This window comes from Morchella importuna, assembly GCF_003444635.1.
Source record: "Morchella importuna strain M04M26 chromosome Unknown Morimp01GS048, whole genome shotgun sequence".
In the NCBI taxonomy this organism is placed as follows: Eukaryota; Fungi; Ascomycota; class Pezizomycetes; order Pezizales; family Morchellaceae; genus Morchella; species Morchella importuna.
Genome location: NW_025763445.1, coordinates 229,646 through 253,812, shown reverse-complemented (window position 1 = coordinate 253,812; position 24,167 = coordinate 229,646). Strand labels below are relative to the sequence as shown.

General features: G+C 43.1%; 5 protein-coding genes across 5 annotated transcripts; 4 read left to right on the top strand and 1 right to left on the bottom strand.

Moving 5' to 3' along the window:
• Window positions 1–2,516: 2,516 nt before the first annotated feature.
• LAJ45_10662 (uncharacterized protein) lies at window positions 2,517–4,478 on the top strand (the record flags this gene model as incomplete). The annotated part of the gene is made up of 7 exons (XM_046120179.1): window positions 2,517–2,592; window positions 2,657–2,771; window positions 2,840–3,219; window positions 3,277–3,388; window positions 3,439–3,511; window positions 3,564–4,300; window positions 4,370–4,478. The coding sequence occupies 7 exons, from the start codon at window positions 2,517–2,519 to the stop codon at window positions 4,476–4,478; spliced, it is 1,602 nt and encodes a 533-aa protein (XP_045966683.1).
• A 1,443-nt stretch (window positions 4,479–5,921) lies between these two features.
• LAJ45_10661 (uncharacterized protein) lies at window positions 5,922–7,291 on the top strand (the record flags this gene model as incomplete). The annotated part of the gene is made up of 4 exons (XM_046120178.1): window positions 5,922–5,984; window positions 6,045–6,189; window positions 6,247–6,536; window positions 6,596–7,291. 4 exons carry the CDS (start codon window positions 5,922–5,924, stop codon window positions 7,289–7,291), a joined length of 1,194 nt encoding a protein of 397 aa, XP_045966682.1.
• Window positions 7,292–8,256: 965 nt separating this feature from the next.
• On the bottom strand, window positions 8,257–10,215 carry LAJ45_10660 (uncharacterized protein; the record flags this gene model as incomplete). Its single annotated transcript, XM_046120177.1, has 6 exons — window positions 8,257–8,286; window positions 8,406–8,871; window positions 8,932–9,379; window positions 9,474–9,807; window positions 9,867–9,978; window positions 10,145–10,215. The coding sequence occupies 6 exons, from the start codon at window positions 10,213–10,215 to the stop codon at window positions 8,257–8,259; spliced, it is 1,461 nt and encodes a 486-aa protein (XP_045966681.1).
• Window positions 10,216–14,600: 4,385 nt separating this feature from the next.
• On the top strand, window positions 14,601–17,024 carry LAJ45_10659 (uncharacterized protein; the record flags this gene model as incomplete). The annotated part of the gene is made up of 4 exons (XM_046120176.1): window positions 14,601–15,220; window positions 15,507–15,741; window positions 15,813–16,061; window positions 16,116–17,024. The coding sequence occupies 4 exons, from the start codon at window positions 14,601–14,603 to the stop codon at window positions 17,022–17,024; spliced, it is 2,013 nt and encodes a 670-aa protein (XP_045966680.1).
• Window positions 17,025–18,363: 1,339 nt separating this feature from the next.
• Window positions 18,364–19,880, top strand: LAJ45_10658 (uncharacterized protein; the record flags this gene model as incomplete). Its single annotated transcript, XM_046120175.1, has 5 exons — window positions 18,364–18,374; window positions 18,676–18,792; window positions 18,857–19,253; window positions 19,303–19,636; window positions 19,696–19,880. The coding sequence occupies 5 exons, from the start codon at window positions 18,364–18,366 to the stop codon at window positions 19,878–19,880; spliced, it is 1,044 nt and encodes a 347-aa protein (XP_045966679.1).
• Between the last annotated feature and the right edge of the window lie 4,287 nt (window positions 19,881–24,167).

Below are 24,167 nucleotides of genomic sequence, written 5' to 3'. Positions count from 1 at the left end.
TGTGTTGGTTTATAGTTTGAAAGAAAGTGAAATTTTGCTGATAGAGAGCTGATATAAATACTCATAACGACTTAGAAGACACATAACCTGTTAACTCTTGACTCAGAGTTGGAATGTCTGATCATCCCTTCTTCAGCCTTGGTTGGGGATGGCGTGTCGTGCCAACTGTACGTACTGTGCAGATTAGTTAACTAGCGAGAGATAAGAACGGCTATGGACGCATTGGCGCGGCGGGATATGGATTCACGATACATGTAGTTACTGGTGTCCCTCGCTGGTCCTCCCATTATATAATTATTCTTGAAAGATTTTGTGTCGGATGGGACGGTAGATGTTTAATTCCGGGCTTTTGTGTCCCGAGTTCAACACCTACGCCACCCCAAGGAACCAAACTTAACTACATACATACGTATACGCTTGGGATAATCTTTGCTTCAAGTTCAAAAAGTGCAATACATGTATTCATGTACTCTATCTACATGTAGCTCTGTGTCTACAATCCTCGTTGTCCTTGCCTGGACCCACGGTATTCCCCTAGTAGGTACTCTACTACAGCGATGCAGGGCTGTGCACCTGTCATGACTCATCAGGGTACTCTACTGGTGTCTCTAGCTATGTAGCTACATAACCCTAAACAGCCAATCAAATTCCAACATTTAACTAAGAGCGGATTGCTAACTTGCTAGAATGAGCTGAGAGATCTATGTACCTACTGTAACCTAAATGTACAGTTATGTAGAGTACTCTAGAGTAGGTACATACATACAGTTCCTGCAGTCAGCTTGCTTTAGTAGACTACTAGTAGTATGTACTTCGGTATCAGGGATAAGTGAGAAGACACCACGATGCCAAGATTGCGTGAAGGGTGTCTTCTCACTTACCCCTACCCCCGAAGTACATCCCAGCGACGAAGCTGAAGTCAACTCGGTAGAACACTCTACTGTTTCTACATATCCTGAACAGTAAACAGAGCACAGTCTTTGGTGATAAGCACTCTACTGGCACCTAGATCGTGCCCAGCCGTCTTTTGATTGACTATTCCGAACAGGGAGTGCATATCCATACATGTACTTTAGAGTACCTACCACATACTTACATGTACTCATAGAGGTCCGTCGCCCCGGGCATTGCCGCCAGCGGCCCGCTCGACTACAGTCAACTGTAATCGACTGTGCCAAGTCAGACAGTGGAAGGAATTTATAGTGTTTAGATTGTAGGACTGTGGTGGATTGTCCGGCCAAGTCTAAGACAGTAACAGTACAGTGGAGTCTCGATAATAGCATATGGTGGGGAACGGATTTTCGTGTGCCACTGTCTGGGATATGCTTGTACATATCGAGAACAACTTTGCCCGTACCGGCTCGTTTGAGGATATGCTATTAGACGTTTCTACCACTCACCTGGTTGTTATGGCAACTGTCCTGGTGAGGTGTCCAGATTTGATGTAACACGGGACTAGGCGCGATTCGGTGCGGGTTAGCCGCAACAGGCGCCCAGGGAAAGGTGAAATGGTGGCACACGGAAGTGGAACAATTGTGGCTTCAATAGGGCCTCATGGGCCAATAAGAGGACCCATTTCTAGGCATTTTGCTGCCTCACTGCCACGGATCAGTCAGATTTGCTTTTTGGGGGGTATAAATGGGTATAATACGGTTCCACTTTGTTCAGTCTTGGCGCATTTTACATACAAAAATACACAATTTCAACCTCTGATAACTTTCCAACCCAGACAAATATCAAAATTCTGCTAAAATAGAACTAAAATTCATCACTTGAACTAGAGTTCTATTTACTAGAGTTCTATTTTACCGCTTTTCTTTTACCATTTTTCGTTGCAAAGTTATCAGCCATTGACATTTTGTCGCGATCCGACAGCCTTAAGCGTGGGCGCACCATACAGGTGTCCCAAAAGGAACGTCTCTCTAGCTAGCTCTTGTCTCTATCCTTTTTTTGTTGTTGTTCATCATCAATATACATGCTCCCATTTTTTTGCTTAGTCGGAACTATTTTGATTTGTCTCTGAATTCGTATCGTCGTCGAAAAGGAGACTGATCACAACAAACCGGCCAACAACGTCTATCGAGGTTGCTACTATCGGGACTCCACTGTAACAATAAATTTTAGTCTAAAAGTTGGACGGGCTAGATGGGCCTTGGACTGCACAAGAGCTAAAAGAAGCCCAGTGAGATCATTCGGATTCCCACAATGGAACAAAATAAAGATCATATATTGCCTTGAGCTCACCTCCGGGTGGTTTTGTGCAATCATTTAAGCGAAATACGCTGCTGTGAGCTCGTCAAAATATGATTTTGGGTGAGAATCTTATCTAATCTACTTTACATGATAAGGTCTTTCGAGATCAGATAAGATGCTCGGCTCATATGCATGAGTGGTGACCACGCCAAGGCCGAGTCCCTGTCATGGGCTAGTGCGGCTCAACTTTTTGTCGCCAAGGGTATCAGGATTTACCTTTTTTTTCCAGTTCGACAATCTATTCTCAACCCACATTCACCACAATGCCTTCAACAAAGCCCCGATCAGCGCTCTCATTAACCGAGCAGCTTGCGTTACTAGAAAATCCTGCTCCGACTGGTAAATCAAATCTATCAAACCCAGTCCTGCGCATATTTATAGTTACTTACAAGCTTTGACCTAGACTTCGATCCTGAGGCTCTGGAGGAAGAGCAATGGGATGGTGAAGGTAGCGATGGTTCCGAAGTGGGTGAAAACGAGGGAGAACATACTGGAAGGGAGCATTATGTTGCCGTAGGGTATGAATAAGTTCATATCATAAATATTAACTATTTACATTGTGCCTAGCGGCCTAACAATGAAATAGAAAGAGCAAATTGCGAAAGGGGCATCCTGTATTACTGGACCCAAAATACAACGGGGCCAAAGTGAGTCGCGATAAGCTATACGACAGTAATGAGGACGAAGAATCGCGAGATTCCGCGGATTCCGAAGACGAAGAAGACGAAAAATCAGACATCGAATCAACCGGGGGTGTCGAACTAAATAGCGAGGACTATATCCGGGACGGTACACTACTCAGCGGCGAAGATGATGAAATTGATAGCGATGACGCATTAGGGAGTGAGGAAGAGAGGTTCGCTAGCTTCAAATTCAGGGGAAGTACTACAACACAAAAAATGAACGGTGTGGCAGGTTCCAGCGGGGAGAGTTCTGGAGACGAGGGAAACGATGAAGTTGATGGAGGTAATGACGAGAAGGAAAGTAATGAAGAGGATGAGAACGAAAACTCTGACGAGGAAGACCTTGAAGATGAAGAGGAAGATGGTGAAGAGGAAAGTGAGGATGAGGATAATCAAGGGGAAGAGATCGCCCGGAGAGCGCAACTGCGAAAAATGATGGTCGAAGAGCAAAAGTATGAAATCCCTAATATTCTGCCTCGACTTAATTTCTAAAAACTTCTAGGAATGTGGTTAAAAGTATCTCTAAAGCAGCAAAAGCAGACGCAGACAAAGGCTCTGCCGTTCGGCAACAACAAGTAATAATATATCCTTCCCCAAAGGCGATAACTCTATGCTAATAAGTAGTAGAAAACTTTCGACTCATTCCTCAGTATTCGTATCAAGCTTCAAAAGGCCTTAATATCTACAAATTCCCTATCAGAGACTCCGGTCAAGCCCGAATCATGGAAGGCTACAGAAGGTGCCGCATTAAAGTTATGGAACATACTTCATGATCTCCGTTGTGACCTCTCGGATTCTCGAACTGGCAACAAACGAAAACGTGATGATTACGAGGGTGCCGTCGACACCGCTACTGAAGCTCTTGCGACCAAAATGCATCAACTCGATCGCGATGCTGCGTCGTGGCGGGAAACGACACTTGATAAATGGTCTGGAAAAACTCAAGGCGTTTCCACAGCTAACCTTGGAAAGAAATTAAATAACGCTGCTTCCACCCATCGTCCCCTTGTTGCCTCAATCAATGAGACACTTAGCTATGATCAGGACCGGTTGATTATCCGCACTCGTACCCCACGATCGATGGCGCCTGGATGTACTGAAGCCGAGCATCCAGAAATTTTTGACGATGCGGATTTCTATCAACTTCTCCTTAAGACCTTGGTAGATCGAAGAATGGTAGATGGCGGGGTAGGGGCAGGAGCAGGCGCGATAACATGGACAACCGCAATGCGTGATTCTAAGAAGAAAAAGGTTGTGGATACAAAAGCAAGTAAAGGAAGAAAATTGCGATATCAAGTGCAAGAGAAAATTCAAAACTTCATGGCTCCGTTGGAAAACAACACCTGGCATGAACAACAGATTGAGTATGATCCATTATTTTTATTTCTTCGACCACTATTAACCCAGATACTAATATATTTACTTCTCTTTAGTGAGCTGTTTTCTAGCTTGTTGGGCCAAAAGGTTAAGGTCGATGAAGATGAGGAAGACGCGGAAGAAGAACATATGGAGATGGATGGTTTGCGGCTATTTAGGAGTTGAGGAAAACTTTCAGCTAGATCCTGATAGTAATGTAAATTTAGCAAGACAAAGTATTCTCGGTGTTTTAGTAATAAACATTTCCCGTAGTTTATCAAAGTATCGTTGGTCCCAGCCTCAGCTAGCCTCAGATACTGTGGGCTGAGGAGCCGAGCACTGGGTCCATTCAGAGTAAACCTTATATATATCTAGCAAGCCCAGGCCAGATCGGATTAATGATCAGGCCTGACTTAAGCAGGCTCAATATGAAGATATCCATTCTTCAGTGAGATATAATGAATTATGGTGGCTGCAGGAACAATTCAGGCAATTGGAAATCCTTTTAAATTTTCCTTTAAAACATCTAGTCTAACTGAGTATGGCTGTTCCCTACTTGTAACTCTTCATACCTAATACTTCGCAGAAGAAATCTTTTTTTTTTTTATAATTCAACACTGCCTTGAGCCTTATCATTAGCCTATATTGAAGGCTCGAGGACCGAGCTGACTATTGATTATGATGTGGCTCAACTCGAACTAGCTCATTGGCTGCACTAGCTGACTCTGACCGTTTCTGAGACCACTTGTATGTTAGTGAGCAAGGGCTTTGGTGATTGACATTGTGCATATGCATGGCGTTGAAATAAAATTATCTCGCTTCATCCCATCCCATGCACAGTGTACCGCAAAAGTTGGAGCGTTGCACCCGGGTGTTAAATAAGATCCTGGTAAGTTTCTCTCACAAAAAACTGAAGGATTCGCCACAGTTCGAGCAAAAATTGGTGCTTTTTACATACCAGGATCTTCTCTAACGCCCGGGTGCAACGCTCCAAATCTTGCGGTACTTCGGTATCAGGGATAAGTGAGAAGACACCACGATGCCAAGATTGCGTGAAGGGTGTCTTCTCACTTACCCCTACCCCCGAAGTACATATATACTTGCTTACCAGCAAAAGAACCAGAAAATGCGGTTGCTCAGGGCAAGGATAGTTTGTATGGAGTGGCGCCGTTCTCTCATACAAATAATCCCTGTTTCCGTCACTTGCATTTTCTGGTTCTTTTGCTGGTACGCAAGTAAGTGGAGCGTTGCACCGGGTGTTAAATGATCCTCCAAAACTGAAGGATTCGTGCTTTTTGCATACCTCCAAATCTTGCTTATATTTGGCATCTACAGCTGCGATCAAGTAATGGAGAATTTATAAAGAGATCCGCTCTAGACAGGTAATCTCTTATCTTAATTCCTTCCAAGGTTCTACGCATACAGGTACGTACATACTCTAGATATATGGCAATTTGAGCTCTATCAGTTTCGCGCTAGGACTCAAACCAAGATTACTAGGGTTAGGTTTTTATGACAATGAGGCTCTGCTAGATCCTGGCAAGAATAAAAAAAACTTGACCTCGCCGACCCCCACTAAACATCACGACAAACGACACGAAGATTTGATCTCAAATAAGTTACAAAAATATGAAGCTCGATACCCATGCAATGCGGTACCTTAGTACTGAGGACTGGCGCGTCCTTACAGCTGTCTGTTTCCTAAGCCTCCTATAATAATCCATCCCGAGTGACTGACGGTGGTGATTGTAGGTTGAAATGGGCAGTAAGAATCATGAAGTCGTCCCAACACCTTTGATAGCCCAAATCTCGGGTTTGCGCGGAGCTAGCGGTGTAAATAAATCTATCTCCGCCATTGCTAAGGTTGGACTGATCGCGAAGGTTAAAAACGCAAAATGTTTGTTCCACGCTAAATCGCACTTTGTGCAGAATGGTCCCAAACTAACCTAATCAGATGATGGATACAGATTGACCTATGGAGGATTGGATTATTTAGCCTTACACTCTTTTTCCAAGAGGAAAACGGTTTACTCGGTCGGTAACCAGATTGGCATCGGAAAGGAGTCCGATATCTTCGTGGTTGCGAATGACACGGGGAAGCAACACGTCTTGAAGATACATCGTCTTGGAAGAATATCTTTCAGGAAAGTAAAAGAAAACCGAGACTATCTTCGGAACCGAAATTCAGGAAGTTGGATGTATATGTCTAGATTGGCAGCATTGAAAGAATATGCCTTCATGAAGGTATTTTCTACTCCCTTGTTTTGTTCTAAAAGCGATAACAACCCATAACTTCCTTCTAGATTCTTCACGAAAACGGATTTCCGGTCCCTACCCCCCTTGATCAAGCTCGTCACTGCATTGTTATGGAACTAATAGACGCCTTTCCCCTCCGTCAACTTTCCACTATTTCCGAGCCCTCAACGCTCTATTCATCGCTCATGGAGCTAATCCTAAGATTTGCATCGATGGGACTGATTCATGGTGACTTCAACGAGTTCAACATTCTTGTCTATGAGGATAGCTTAAAGCCTATCGTCATTGATTTCCCTCAGATGATCAGCACAGACCATCCCAACGCGAAAGACTACTTCGATCGTGATGTGCAGTGCATCAAGACCTTTTTCGAGCGAAGATTTAGATACACTTCTGAGGATGATGGTCCACATTGGAGCGACGTGAAGAGGGTTGGAAAGTTGGATATTGAGGTACAGGCTAGTGGTTTCTCAAAAAAGCAATGGAAGGAGTTAGAGAAATATATGAAAGAGGTTGCGCCCCTTGGCGATGATAATGAGGGTGGTCAAGAAGAGAGCGGGGGGAACGAAACGGACGGAGACGATGATGATGAGGATAACGAGGACGATCAAGATGATGATGATGCCGAAGAGGGTAAAGAGGATAACAAAAAAGCGGACATTGATTTACTCGACGAAGAAAAAGGAGATAATACGCAACTATGGGAAGCCGTCCAAGCTTCTAAAGAAAAGGGCTTGAGATAAGGTCTATACAAAAAGGAGGTTATGGCGTTTAGGTTTTTTTAAAAAAAAATATTTTAGTTCTTACTGGGATAGCTTTCAAACCAATCAAATTCGTTATCTTAAATCCATAGATTGAGTGATATGAATCCCGTACATGACAGTTACTAGAAACTAAAATCACACAAGATCTCAACGGTAATAGGACGAAAGAAACGCTCCAAGAAATACATGTAATCATATTTATCGCAGAAAAGAAATTAAGAAAAATCGTACCCAAAGGATTATCCATCCACAAAGAAATAATACGTGACGTGCCTTATGTATCTAGCCACAAACTCATATTATCAACCTGGGGGCTATTTCGTGGACGGGAATGTACTGGACTTGGTGATTCGATTATTATCGAGCCTCGATCTGGTTGGTACGGCGAAGAACACAATAACGCGCTCGTAGAATTGAAGCATTGATACTCAGTAGCGTAGCAAGATTTTCCGTATATGTCAAACCGCATATCCCCGAATCCCGTAGCTTGAGATGAGGTAGAGGCTGTATACTCCGCAGAAGATGAAATAGATTGAGCTGTAACTTCTTGAGGCGCAGATTCCACCATTTCTTCCCCAAGTTGTTCATCGATCCCAGGCGCGACTTGTTTGAGTTGGTCTGAAAGCTCCAAGCTGTGTCTCCGGAGGGTCGTGTTCACTTTCGACATACTCCTTAGCCAAACAAGCACCATTTTACAGTCTTCAAGTAAAGCAGCTCTATATTCGGGAGTATGTAGGTTTTCGTCGGCCATCTCTAGCATAATAATCTTATTTGCGGGTATGAGGTGATGTATAAGACACCACCACGGCGAGTTGGGAATTAGATCCTGACTTCTGTACTCCCTGACAATCAGATGAATGATAGCACGGGCGGAGTTAATACATGTTTCTGCTGACGTTTTGCTGAATTCTCTAAACTCCAGGGACTCGTTAGGCGTACTATCTTTACGAGAGTAAATCTTTGAGAGACATGGCCTGTTGGTGAGCATAAGAATTGTATAGTACTGAAAAGCTAGGTTTAATCTCTGTCGGAAAATAAGCTTTCACTGGATAGCTATATTCAAGAGTAGTGATATATTCAATGGAGTACTAACCTGACGCCTAAAAACTGTATCAGTCTCTTCTTTGAAGAAGTCGAGGGCAAGTGGCAATTGAATCCTCCAATTTTGTAAGCTCGTTGACAGTCTTACTATCAGGTCTTGTACTTGAGACCAACTTTTATCGCGAAAACTCTTAGAATATAGAATGAGCAGCATATCCGCAGAAATGGCCATAAGCGTTTGGTGTTTGGAGAAATACGCATCAAGCACTGCGACGTCATTGTATTGAGCTGGCAATATCTCATCATTTAGGGCTGATGGGTACGGCGCACTGCAAATCCTATCTTGAATGGCACAAGGACGTCCGGTGATAAGGCAAAGGGTGGTTTCGAGGCAATAAAGACAATACCAGATGCGCACGCGCATTTTTGCTTCGAAGTCCCCTGGAACACTGTCTCCACGTAGGTGTAGGCCAATTCCATAGGCTAATCGTATAGCTAGGCCAGTAACGTTCCATGCGCTGTATGCATATGCAGTAAGCATCATTCGTGATACAATCTACAGAACCAAGGAAACAAACCGATTTGTTTGAATACTGGCAAGCAGGTACATGCCTGTCAACCCCAAAGCTTGAATCTTCCCTAAATCAGGTATCTGAAGCACTGAGCCTCCATCCAAAGCTCCTAAGATTCTCGACCTGGCGAAGTAATCCGCATCTCTTCCCTGACCTCTGGTGTTCATGCCCAATTCTGGTTGGAGGTATTTTTCGGCAATCGCAAATACGAGATTCAAAAGTGTAAGCCATTTTCTCGAATTTTGATAGGCTATTGGTTCTAATGAGTTTTCCAATGAACCGTAATACTTATCAAACTGCATCATAAAATTCGACTTGCAGATTATGGGGAAAATTGGGTGTACGGTGGTGAAATATAAATCAATAAGCCTTTCTGCCACTAGTCTAGGAGGAAGACTAAATGTGTCTACCTGCCGACTATGGCTTTGTTTTTCTCGGTCTCCAATTGAGAGGTCTAGAATTGGAGGCATTATTAGCTCAGGTAGCCTTATTTGAGATCATGTGGTGAAACATTCCTTGAGCATTTCTTTGAATTGAAGTCCCCATACAACCTGCACTTGCCTCAGTGGTTCGATATGAAGGCAGTAAATCAAGATTGCTGGCGGGCGCATTGTTGTCATCATTTTTGAGCCCTTCATCCCCACGACATACCCAAACAGGATCGCTGTCACTTTCGACACGCTCACCCCGGCTGATAACGAATTCGGTATGGACGTTCTTAACTTGGCGGCCCACTGGGTTTACAGAACCTATATCAGTTGACATAAATGATTGGCTTGGATTGTTTGTAGAGTCTCGCCGGTAGAAGTGATAATTGCTTGTATCGTCACTGGTGGATACTTGCCACGGAGAATCATTATTTGGTGGCGACGGAATTGGGTTCTGTTATCTGTTAGGTCTAGTCTAGCTTGAGGGGATATATATTCTAGTAGTTTAGTAACCTGTGCAAGTATCTCCTTAACTACCAACTTCCCAGCGTTGTTTAGATATGGCTGGATCTCTTGTATTAACCCTTCAAGATCCACAATCCTGTTCTCGAGCGCTCTCAGGTTCCTGAATCATTTGGTATTAGTCCAAATAAATGTCCAGCTGAAGCCTTAACGTCTGATGTTTCTGTGGCCAGGAGAGAAATCCGCCCATCCCCAGTAACATCCTGTTCGTAACATCCTGTTACAACAATAGACGATGGTTATAGAGCTCTGGAGGGTTGTATGCTCACTTTCTTGCTCGTTCCCTCTTCCCATCGCCATAGTAACATGCTATCCCGGATATTCGACAATGGTAACACATTGGTCTGCTGGTTATTCCCCGGGCAATTATTAGTGATGAATGCCCTGTTTTTCGTATTTACAAGCTGTCCATTATTGGAGCTTGAAAACACTCGCACCGATCAAGTAATCGAACCTGCCTCCATCACACTGTAAAATTAACATGAAAAACCAAGCGTCAGCTAACTCCCGGGAAATTTCAATTATAGGATTTATTTCCCAAACTATACAAATCTCAAGTAGCATAATGTTGAATGTTAGGACAGACCTTTGTTTTCTTCTCTCGACAGGGCTCACACGCATGTGTAACCCTTCTTCTCTCAATCTTCCCATGATAAGAAACATCTTGACCGGCTTTTGACTTTCCCCAGCGCGGAATGGGAACCTTGGGGCGCTCGGACTTGATGCTGATGCTGTTGCCTTCTGAAGACTGTAGTACGTTCATCTCACGATAGAGGCGTTATGGATTCGTACCGATAGGACCCTGATAAACTTGAGACGGATGAAGATAGTATTTAAATCCACGACCATCTCCTGTCGAGAGGCCGGTCTTGGGCTGTATCATGCGGCATATGATTATTTATTTTTCTCCAACTGAGGGCAAATGCCAGACACAAAACTGCATATTAGACTGTATCACAATTTTTGTATTGACTGAAGATCTAGTTATTACGCAGCCACCATCCGAGCAATAAATTGTAGGTAGGAGGATTTATTCGATATATAATTTACGACAGTATACCGCCATCGAGCGCCAGGTCTGGGAGCCGTTCAACCGTGATTCGTTCTTTCTGCCGTGCAGGAAGACCGGCGAGGAATCGAGCAAGTTCAATAGATCAAGATTTGTGATAGACTATGTCAAAGCACTGGGACCCTAATCGTATTGTCAGGGTATATTCTTAGGCTTCGACGTAGAGTACAGTTGCAACTCGATATGCCGGATCTCAATACGCCGGATCCCTTGCTGTCCCGTACGAAATCTTCTGAGATCTTAATTTTATTACTGCAAAATCAATTTGCTATCCCGGATTTTTTGCTATCCCGAACGAAATCCCTCGAATTTTGGCAATCCAGCATATCGAGTTGCGACTGTATGTACGTTGAAGTAGCTAGGATAATCGAACCGCATCAATTAATATCATGCACAATACGTGTGTCTGAACTCCTTTTCCCCTTACAATTGAAATCCCAAATCCGAGACCAAGGTCTTGCGTATCTAGGGGAGACGCGTAGCGAGACTCTCGCCTCAGCTGAGGCGAATATTATCCACGCACATACATTTCATTCGAAATGCTTTTAAATTTGCACGCCTCCTATCGACCAACGCCTAGCCCCTCCATGTATACCAGTGCTGGCACAACTAAAGTTCTCTGCACTTCTGGAATAAAGCAAATACCCAATTTTGTGATTATGATAGCTAATCCGCTCCAGTAAATCGAGCTGAACCAATTTTCTGGAGTATAAAACACTCTTGTGATCTAGCTAAATCTAGAGCCGTTACTTAAGTACTAATGAAAGCCGAGAGGGTGATTACCGAGAAAACATAAGTACATATATGTATACCCACCAAACTATAAATGGGTCACACGATTTATTTCAATGACCCAAATCAATAACCAGTCAAGACAACAACATTATTAGTCATGTAACCTCATATATCTAGTGCGTAGCCTTCAAAATAATTAGTCGAATGATCAATATTTCCGGAGTGATCTTTCGTCTGGCCACCATAATGGAGGGATTAATTGATAGGAATGGTACATACGTATAGTACAGCTATCGGTAGAATTATTGCAGAAATGTGGCGTTGGAAAATCGCCCTGCTCTCGGCGTGATCGTCGGTCCCTGTTTCCGCAATAATTCTACCGATAGCTGTACAAGGCTCTGGCATTAAGTAAGTGAACTAAATAGGTGTTGACTAGTGTGGATCCGTTCGCTCACTTAATCCCAGAGCCTTGTACATGTAGCATGAGCCACAATCTTGGCACTAAGGGACACACCAAAAAAAACGTCAAAATCACCCTTTCTCAAATGGCTTTACAACCAGCAATTTAAACATATAACCTGTGAAAAGTTAGTATAGTACAGTCTGACAGCCAGTATAATCACCGGAAAATCTTAAATTTCAAAGTCAACCACTGTAGCATTGGTAGTAGAGCGTTTCGCTCAATTGTTCTTAAAAATCTGCCAAGACCTCGAATTTGTATGGGGTCTTGGCAAAATCCTAGATTTACGATTCGAACTTAAAGCTACATAACTCTTTACATATATATTTGATAAATGGAGATATGTCTTCAAACGTATACTCTTGGGTAGTATAGCTTTCATCTCAAGGTTTTTGTTGTGGGGAAGATTCGAAAGATCTGATAAGAAAATAACGTAAGATACAGTATACTACCCCGGGCCCCTCTTGGTGTGTGCGGGTGTGTGTTAATTGCAGGGTTGGGTGGCCGTAAAATCCCCAAACTTAAGCTAAAGGCCGATTTATACCAATGAGAACAAGTTGACACACCTACCCATTCGAGTTGAGCCATACGTGTTTTTATCACATTAAGTTCCTAGCTAGCTTATAATTACAGGATTTGTGTCCGGTCTGACGGCCAAAGTGATACACAGAAGATCTACCCAGCAAGGCGAATAGAGAGTCGTTAACAGTAAATTGAAATACCCAAGACTTTTGTACATGCAGGATGCGTATCATATATTACTTTTTGAATGCCGTGCTTAAGAATACGCTGTCAAATATTTAGAATACCAATCCCTCGAATTTTCCTTTGAGAGTATTCCTCATACCATGCAGGCCAAGGTCCCCTAATGCATGCACCAAAGTCTTGGGTATTTCAATTTAGTGTTAACGACTCTTGTGGTCGTTGGCTAAAAGACTCTAATGTGCGATCTCGACATGACCTTCCGCGAGAGACCCTCACTACTTAAGCGCGGCCACGGGATCTCCAGCCATGTTAATGGATATATACCAGACCAGAGAATGAGCATGATAGAACCCGGAAATCTGGGTCGTGTGTCTCGTTTAGGTGTTTCTATTAACTGCTGAAATATTTCTATTATATTAGCATTATCGCACATTATGTGTGATACATGATTTACTTCAAATAATTTTTATATATAGTGCTATTCACTAGTGCTTGCACCCTACTTTGAGAGATGAAATTGCAGTAAATAATTATAGAGAGGAGTCCATAGATCGTGTATAATACGTACATACATGCAAGCCCAATTACAAAGTTCCGTGAGGTATACTAAAGAATAAAGTGCTAGAGGCTACTGCTCTAGCTCGGGCTGAGTAACTACTTGCAATTGTAGCCGATTTAGAATTCATAGACTCAATACCCATAGAGGATTAATCACTACATGTAGTGTGCAGCAAATCACATATCTTTGATATGAGTGAATCGGTAAATGAACAGGTAATGTTTAATTTGTCTAAGGAACAAGATTTAAACACTGTGTAATAGGTAGACCTAGTTTTTATCTCTCATGTTAGTAATCAGGTATGTACTCTAGTATACACATGTAGTTTTCCTACTTGAAAAGGGTACTGATCATACGATAAATGAAGTTTGAGTCTCTTATTCAGGTTTCGAGAATGCTACCATGATCTTTTCGACCCACCGTAGATAATCAGCTAAATGGAAATCCCAACGGATTATCCTTTAGTATTTCAGGCACGTGCGCACACCAAAATGGTGGCGAATGTTACATTATCAATTAATCTCCAGCCGGTGATCTCACATGCATGCTCGGATTTTCTGTAGCTTTTAAAGACTTGCCTACATATAAGTACCTAAGGGATTGGTAGAGCTAGAGTGCTAAATAAACCTGTTGACAGCATCCGTGATTGTGTAATCCGATACTCGGATATTGCTGCCTATTCTGAGACAGAATAAATGCCAGAGTCGAAAGTAAAAGTAAGGGATGGTATGAATCAATTTAGGTGCCAAGATGTGGCTCATGCTCAGAGATCTCCTTGCCGTACTGCACTCGCCCTCTACCATTAAGGGGCTAAGACGATATTGATATCGCTAGCTACATATCAACAATTATCCCTTGGCCCTACATGTAGAGTACAATTCTAGTATTATATAATACCATACTAAAGTACTCACCTACAGTAACTAATCTTTAGTTTGTAAATTATGTAAGTATGTAAAGCCATTATAGGGACGAGTACGTATACCACAGGATTCGGAGGTTATCGGGGCAGCCCGGCACTTGTTATTGGTTTTATATGTAACGAAGGGGGGGCCTGGAATTCTGTGATTGAGGCTTAGTCCGGCCTCGTTCGTTATTAAGTTTTTGCGGTAGTACAACGCATCGATAATCTAGGCAGGTTTCCTAGCTACGTACCAAAAAAATCCCCTATTGAATTCCTGGTAGCGAGAAATCCCAATGGCTTCTCATGATTTTATCCATCTCGACTCCATGCAGGAACTTGCTGATTGGAACCCCGAACTTTCATTCAAGCATCTCACTAATATCTCCAATACCCCGCTTCAACGTCGCCCCACTTTAGCATCGGGTTTACCGTCAGTACAAGCCTCCGCAGTCACTGTCCCGAGGGTTTTGGTATGCCACGACTTCAAGGGGGGTTATCACCCATCAGAATCTTCTCAAGGTCGCTGTCCCTTTAGCGATACAGTTTACACTACAGAATACCTCCAATATGTCTCAACATTCGTGTATTTCTCGCACAAGCGGGTAACAATTCCACCAGTGTCTTGGATAAACTTGATGCATCGCAATGGGATTAAAGTCCTAGGAACGTTCCTGTTGGAGAATGATGACGGTAAGGAAGAGATTACAAGAGTATTGGAGAAGGGGTCGGAGGGTGAATTTCTATTTGCAACTCAACTCGCGAGGGTAGCGGAAACTTATGGCTTTGACGGTTGGTTGATGAACTTTGAGTCTAGCTTCCCCACTACAAAGTTCAGCCCGTTACAAGTGCAGAATTTTCTGAGAGAACTAAAGAGCGCTACTCATGCGCTTGTTCCTCAAAGCGAGATCATTTGGTAAATATATCTCTTCAATCGATTATAATTTCCTTTTACTGCAGAGTAGATCCTCCTGATATAAGATGTGGTCCGATACTCCTACAGGGTGAAGATCCGTACATACTCCTATAACAAGTTTTATATTACCAGCTTTCTACGCTCGTTAGCATAAATGATACTTAAAACTAGTTATCTGAGTATAGTCCGTGCACACATGGGTACACATGTTTTTATATGGAGATATCTTTCTAGCCAATATCTTTGTATCGTATCAGATTTTAACTTGTCTTATTTAAAAATTTAGGTACGATGCACTCACAATCCTCAATGAAGTCCACTGGCAGAACGGCCTCACCCTCCTTAATGCACCCTTCTTCGCCGCCTCGGATTCATTATTCACAAACTATGGCTGGCGTGAACCAGATCTTTATCATACAGCGGCAATGGCTCGTGCGATGTTTCGGATTTCCGATATATATGCCGGTATAGACTGCTATGGCCGTGGCTCTCTGGGGGACGGTGGGTTTGGGGTTGGTACGGTTCGTTCGCTTTTACATTATATAGTTGATACCACTCGTACACGTGATGTCTGATATCTTTCTATTGAAAGGCGCTTGCAGTTATTCGGGATCATTGCCTATCAGCGGCGTTGTTTGCACCTGGATGGACCTTTGAGAATTTCGACGGGAAGGATTTCCAGGCCATTGATAAACGGTTCTGGCTTGGTGATGAGACTTCTGATCCTACTGCTCCTAGGCCCTTGGCAGATTATATAGAAGTGAAAGAAAGCGGCTCTGAGTATTATTTCTACACCAACTTCAACCGAGGCTTTGGGAATGCCTTGTGGTTGAAAGGAGAGGCATGGCTACCCTGGAGTTTTACCTGCCTTTTGTCACATACTGACCAAATCTAGAAAATCTTGGATTTGCCATGGGTTCACCTAGGAACCCAATCGATCTTACCTTCTTATCATCACAAGAGGAACGATGTCTTGAAGTGGGCGTATACCAGCAAACTCGCTTACACAGGAAATTGGTCTCTTTCCATCACTGCAACTCTTCCAGAACCTTTACCTGAGGGCAATTACCCCGAGTTCTCCTGTCCTCTCTTCAAGCTTGGTGTCAAAGTAACCCAGGAACTAGTCATACAGTTCTCCTACCAACTACCTGTTAGCATTGGGGAGACTGTCGGTCTTTACTGCAATATTATTACAGATCAAGGAGAGCAAAGAAGACAGAGATATGATCTAGCCGACGCAATACCAATCGAGGAGTCCGGGGGATGGATTACTGCATACTCTTCGGTCTTCCCTGGTTTCAAAGATACGATTGACTGTCGCGTTGTAGAAGTCGGACTGTTCTATCGCGCACCCGTCACAACTTCGTATACAGCCAGAACAATCGTAGATCCATTTCCCAGGCCAGGGATTCCGATACATGTAGCAACCCTCGGTGAATTACTATTTACCACGCTGGACACGGAGCATGAGAACCAAGGCTCCTCTATCAGCAGTGTAATTCCAACCTACACTGATGGTGACAATATAAGCGCAAAGTTAACGTGGAACGTGTATGCCGTGAGCGGCAGTCCAATCATTCAGAAGAAACGTGAGCAAGGTATGTGGAGCAAGACCACGAAGGATTTTGCGTGGTTTGTTGTTTGGAAAGGGAGTGAATTTGTGGGCGTGGCACATTGCTGCGAGTTTGTCTGTGGTGATTTGATAGGGAGTATGGGTTGGGGCCGGGGGGATTTCGAAGCGGAGAATGTCAAGTGGAGGGTTGATGGGGTTACCTGGGAGGGCGCTGTTTTTGCTGGACCGTAGACTTTCTTTTTGGATGATCTGTCCAACCGGAGATGTGAGAATTTCGAGAAATGAGATATATGCACTACACAAAAGCAATACAAAGTACATATCACCTCTTCATGATCCTATGTACAGTACGATGCCAGTCGTGAGCGTCAGGCGCGGCGTCGCAACGCCCCCCGAACCATCACGGGTACCAGCACAGCAACCACAATTGATCCTTTGGAGAGCTGAATTTTTGTATAGTTGTTAAATATTGAATAAATAACAATGATTTGACATTTAATATCTTGTGTACCAACCCGCCGTGGAAATCTGGTTGCGCGCGCGGCGTTGCGACGCCGCGCCTGACGCTCACGACTGGCATCGTACTGTACGTACGGCTTACCGGCCCTAAAAGTCGGTCAGACCCTGTGAATCCTTTCTGGCTTTAATGTGTGGTTTTTTCTTCTTTGTTTCCCTCTTCACACTAAAGATCTACGCTAGCCAGGACTACTAGGCACTTTAGATTTTTTCCTCCTGTCCCGGCCTTTCTGTTCTGATTTTGAAAATCCCGAGTGATGTCGAGTGATACCTCATGAATCAAAAATACATAACAAAACTCAATAAATTGGCTATATATAAAAGTATCCAGGTAAGTATTATTATTTTAACGAGAGGTTCTACAGGGGGCTAGGGAGTACGTATTGCAAGGGTGTTTTTACAGCAACGGGATTTCACTATGTTACGATAAAAGATAATAATGGCCCGATTCACTATGGTGGCTGGGTGGGTGTGTCAACCTGAGTGGCAATAAGCCATTAAGGATGAGCCTTAAGTAAAGAGCTTGAACCACCACTTCCTTCAAGCTAAAAGTCGATTTATGCCAATGAAAATTCAAGCTGATACACCCAACTACAAGCACCTATTAAAGTGAGTTGAATACCAAAACTATCTGCATGAATATCACTATCACCAGCTCTCTATGTCTAGCCGTGAAGCGCTGTGACCTTTACCAGATCGCTCCGGGAGTTCTGATTTCCTATTTAATTTAATTTAGGACGATCGCTAAGCCTAAAATGACAGTTTAAGGGATGAGCGGAACCTCATTTTTTTTTACTCTACTTCGTTACAGTCGAAGCTACATTCTTTCTCCCGACTAGCGCTTCTTCTCCTAGCGAGAGAGGTAGGATTTCAAGGTGTCAACTAGTGGTTAGACTTGCTTTGGACTACAAGTAATTTAGTAAGTGCCCGTTTTAGTGTTAAAACTTATTACTACTACAGGGCATAGAACAAAAAACTGTTTACTTGAAACCAGCAGCTCCTAAAAATGTTGAATATGAGGATGGCTTAAGCGAAGTAATAATATTTTAAATACATGGCCTTGAGGTCTGTAGGTACTTGCGTGACCAAGTCTTTCATTGAATCTACAGGAGGTACCAGATCATCATTGGGGTCTATTACCTCAGTATTCGTTCTTTTCTGGCTCCCCGAAGCCCCAGTCAATCCTTTCCTTTAACTCTCTACTTTAAAATTCCAAATCATCAATCTTCAATCAAAGATGTAAGGATAAGTAATCGATATTAATACTACATGCACAAGTACAAACCACTGAAAAGATACATCGAGTTGACTTTTTTTTTTTTTGTTTAATTCATTAATTGCTTCATCGAGTTGACTTTATTAACAGGAAGATTCAATTCTCGATACTCTCTCTTTTCCTTTTGCAGTCGGTGACTGCAGCCGTGCCTGGACGTGGTCACGATGGATATCGGCCCTACGGTCACGGACATGGGGGTAACAAGTAGTAAGAAATGATTAGTTCCATGACCCAAGGAACTGAACCTAGAATCATCATTGATATAAAGTAGTCATACAGACTGGCCTCAATTCTCTTCGACGCAGAGGGTAACGGCGACCTCGGAAGTCTCATCCTTGCCCAATGCTACGAGTCAGGGTCAAATAGCCGGAGCTCCAACTTCAACGTTGTCGCTCGGAAATATTTCGAGTTTCACAACCACTGAAACACTCGTATCGCCCGCATCATCAACTCAATTGGCTCTAGAATCCCAAATCAATGACGCTGTACTATCTGCGGTTCCTACAGTGATAATGTCAGTTTATGGCTCTGTTGTAGATGCATTCGACGCTGCACCAGCAATGTATGTTGCACCCAGCGCCCTCCCCTCGCGCGATTCTGGAACCTTAGCCGTCGACGGGGAGTATACCAAGCCCTTCACTGGTTCCCTGTGGGGTACCGAGCTATTAGTAGGTCTGCCTACCACATTTCTGGGGCCGACACTTATCTTCAGTCTAGTTTTATAGAGGTAGCTACCTCAATATAACCGGCAAATGTTACTTTCAAGTCCGCTGGGAGGTCGCTTGGTTTAATACATACGGCGCATTGGTCCCTCCAACATGGACCGGCCTCACAGGAAAATTATTCCATGTCGCCTCTGGCGGTGGAAGGAGAATGGATGATGCACATGATCCTACGACTGATCCCGACTCAACCTGGATGGGGCCCTTAACGAATAGGACGACACTGCCAGAAGGATACCAACAGATGTGGCAGAACGAGTTTTATTATCTGAACGGCCAGGTATCGTTGACAAACCATGAGAGTGGGGCAGATTATAATCTTGGTTATGGTAAGATTCCATCAATGTCGAAGTATAGATGAAGTACTGATTTGGCTTCAAAACAATAGCAAACAGAACGTGGCAGCAAGTTGTGGTCGATATTAACCAAAAACCTGATAATTTGACTATCAAGCGTTACGGCCTTGTGAGGGATACGGGAGACGATGACACCCCCGTTCCACAGTTCACTACCAACTTGGTGACTTTTAATATTTCTGAGGTGCCTATGAACTCTGATGTTGTCCTTATCTAGCATATTGTTCAGATACAATATACCAACTTGTATTCTTAGAGAAACCAATTGCATTGAGTTATTCTATCTTTTATCATATAAAGAATAACGTGGAAAATAGTTTTATAAGTGAGGCGCTGACTGGCATATGTACATGTATGTAAATAATAAGCTCTATGTGTAGCTCTCATACTCACAATGATACGTGCAACTTCCACAAAAAACAACTAATTTAAATCTTAAACTCAATTAAATTATCTAATCAGTGATATTCAAGTCAAAATTGCAGTGTCTTCTTGAGCTCCTAATATATGATCTTGATGTACATGCATGTATGGCCTCGCAGAATACAGGCCCCTGATCAGTCTATTTTCTTCATCCAAAGTTTCCGTATTATATTGATTCCCTCGATCGGGCCGGGAGTTATAATCATGGAGCAAAGCTCTAACAAAAAAAAAAGAAACATGGACTAAGACTCCATAAAGCCTGCGGCTGCCAGCTTCTTGTGTAGAGCCATTCATCGTGCAGTGAATGTTGTACGTGGTATGTGCACATATCTGCCACCATTTAAATAGCTAGGAATATGTACAGCCGCATTCGAAAAGTACTGGCACCCTACTATATTGAGTCATTCATGGATTGTAGCCCACCAAAATCCATGGCACTCGCTCATACTCAACTTATTGATAGGTATGACCGCAATAGAGACATGGCAGCTCTCTCTGGCAATTGTCTTGAATATGGGGGTTGAAAAGCAGAAAGGACTGCCTCGTGAGTTTGGCTCGAAGGTGCCAATACTTTTCAAATGCGGCTGTACGTAGTACGTTGTCCCAATGAAATTTGACGTTGAGTGGATTCCTCATGCAAAGGGTTCCGCTTAAATGCCTAATTAAGGTATAGTTAGCCCCTAGCCCTCAAGTTCATCCACGACCAGCCGAACCCCAACGCTAACTATTTGCAGATTGTACAACCCAGTACGTATTTGTAGCTAGGTATATCTACTTTATTAAGGCGCCAATGACACCATTTCTTTTGAACTTTTCTAAGGAGACGCAGCCATTTCTTCTGAATAAGATCCCTGAGCCCTCTTCCGCGCCACTTTTCCTTTCTCTAGATCTTTCATGTTCATCCCATCAAGATGAATTAGCAGGTAGGTGGTGCCCTCAACGTGCACATATGCAACAGCAAGGCATGCGCAAATAACATTAAATCTAATGCAGCCTAAGAATACATATCCATGGATCAGATATGCATCATATCCCGGGCCGAAGGATATTCGAGAATTGCAGCTTCATGACGCATATTGATAAGAATTTATAGGGAGTGATAATATCTGACCAATAGATATTATGAGATACGTGTTGGTCCCTACATAGGCCTAGGCCCTGCATTAGAATATGACCCTGACCAAATTCTGTGAGACCTCATAAAGTTTCTAGCATAGGAAGACTAATCACTGATCTAAGTAATCAGCACTTCACTTGAGTTGCGATGCGTAATTCATCCTGAATCGCAGCAAGGGGTTTAAAAGCTCTTCGATCTGTCTGATTTGCCAAAGGATTTGGCCCGTGCCCCAGATACCGGTGTTGAAAACCTTGTAGGGTGCATGCATCACTATCGACTACTGACAGAAATACATACTGATCCGGCACATCTGATAAGTACTTTTATTACTAACAAAGGAGACGCAGAAAAACGCCACCGACCACCGGAAATTATTTAATTGGTGGAATTCGATTACAAACATTTTTCAGCCACGGCGATCCAAGATCCCCATATTATCAAGTTTCGTAACTTTCGTTTTTGGTCCACAATTGAGTATAATCTCATGGTCTGGTTGGTGGGAAAACAGATATAGAGGATAGCATCTTTACACATTTTAATAAATCCACTAGTCCTACAGCTAGCAAGTGCATAACTGCATTAGCCGTTAACCTTGATGCTATTTTGACGTTGCTATTTCCATTTCCTTCGCCGGTTGATCCAATATGTACTCGTGTTTTCACAGCGTTTGTGAACACAACCGGCATTACATACACACAAAAAATAGCCAAGACAACCTTTTTGTATGGCATGCAATAGCGGTGGTGTTATGAATAGACGAGTACTGATTTTCGAAAGTACCCTTAATTTGATTGGTCGAGATGGACAGGGTCCGTTTAGTCAGTGCACACCAAATCTATGGAGTATAACTATACCTTAACTCTGAACAATTAAAAGAGATAATGTACTTTCAACTGGTGGTGAGGTTGGGGTTTTCAATGTATCATTTATGTGTAAAGGAAGTTCTATTAGCTGGAAATCTAAAATCAATTGGTCAAGAATCCCCATTAATTGGAAGATGGGATCGAAGGTCTATGGACTGGAGGGGTAACGCAAGGCCCCCGTCAATCGGAAGCCTTTGAGGTCCATACTGAGCTAGAAGTAGGAACTCGCGCGCGGTCTCGCAGCAACGTGTACGTAGCCATCCCTAGTATTCAAGCACCCTGTAAAAAGGTAATCTCGGAGACATCATACGTATATACTCCTATTTTCCTGACATTTCAAAAAGAAATTGCCATTGCATAACATCCTAATGGACACTTCCAGGGCTAATTGATACGCTTCAAGATACGCCTCAATCAATTGTTAAATAGACAATCCCTGGTCGAGAGAACCAGCCTGTCGTGTTTTTGCGGTATATACATACATACGACGTACTCGCGGTGGTAAACTGCCTACTTTGGCGTTGTTGTCTTACAGAAAACATGCACGTCGACTTCATGAATTCAAGTGCGAGCTATATGTAGCTATATGTAAACCTATAGGTAGGCGCTTCATGTTACAGCTAGCCGATAAAAAGAAATATCGAGCTCTAGATCTGTATCGTCGAGGTTTACTGCTTTATCCTCCAGTTGCCTCGATTCCATGATGCAGAAGAAAATAGTGAAAAACCCTATTTAGGTACCGGTCAAGCCCCCTTTCTATGGCTGGCAAAAAGTACCCTTTGAATCGCCGGTCCAAATTGTAATTCTAATCGGAGGCACTTAATTCACGCGATATAGAAATTGTGATGAGAGTAACGCCTGTACTGCAGACCACTAGCTCAGGGTACATTCAGACATGCATGCTTAGATTATTATACAGCAGATTTGCTCATAGCGCCTAGGCCTCTGGCTGTGATTTGAACCGGCGGTAAACTTAAAGAATTAATCAATCAGGTAAGTTTTGCCTATATAAAAAGATTCTTCGGCCGTCGGCTTCATTGGCTACCCTTCGCAATCTGCGGTACTGGTCGTTCAGATAAATAATCATGGTTTCATTTTGGATTTACCCCCCCGCCTAGCTTGTTTAGTTATAAAACTATTGAAACAGTGCTTCTAGAATTCGAAAGGTCATTTAATCAATCTCTATAGATTGGTTACGTAGGGTTGTATGATCAATATTATGCATCAGTAACTGTATCCGTATATACACACATATAGCTGGCAAAACCGTCCGTGCTGTATGTTGTATCTATCGGTACATATTATATATGAATCGGCAAATCTATCTCATAAAGTCTTTTTACAACACCTTTATTCACCCCATGGATCCAACTGCATGCGGTACGGTGGAATGGGAAATCACGCAGTAGATTTGTTACTAGAAACGAACCATGCCATTTCACGCAACTCATAACAGTTTATGGATTGAACGATGCATAAACCGGTATAGTTGGTTTCATTTATATATCTAAGGTAGGACGTTTTATCTATCACGGATAAGTACCATTTATCATGGAAAATGACTTCAATTTCACAGTGCAGCACAATTAACTGGTTTTTATGAGTTTAAATCCTATAATAGGTGTAGTCACCAGGAATCACTCGCAAATCTGCGCCACATGCGACAACCCGTCTAAACCTTGAAGAAAATCACGATCTCCGTTTCTTCCCTCAGATTTTGTACTGCACGGGCCTAGAGGACAAGCTCTAAAAGGAGTGTAGAGCGCGCGGTCATGAACTTGAACTTGGGGCCTAACCTATGTGCCACTAGTGTATTACACAAATGTTACGCGCCACACCCAAAGAGGCAACAAGCTACCGTCTGATCACCGGAGCTGCGGGTACCTCATAGCGGACAAACCAGTCTATTTCTTAAATTAATCGCCCACCATTTGTTTCCCTTCGCACCCTCCACGACCTCAACCTCGACCTCAACTCAACCTCCAACCTCCAACCTCCACCTTCAACCTCCACCTTCAACCTTCAACCCGCAACCCCAAACCTCAAACTCGACAGCTTATTCAGCCTACGGCATACATCAAACAAAAAAAGAAAAAAAGAA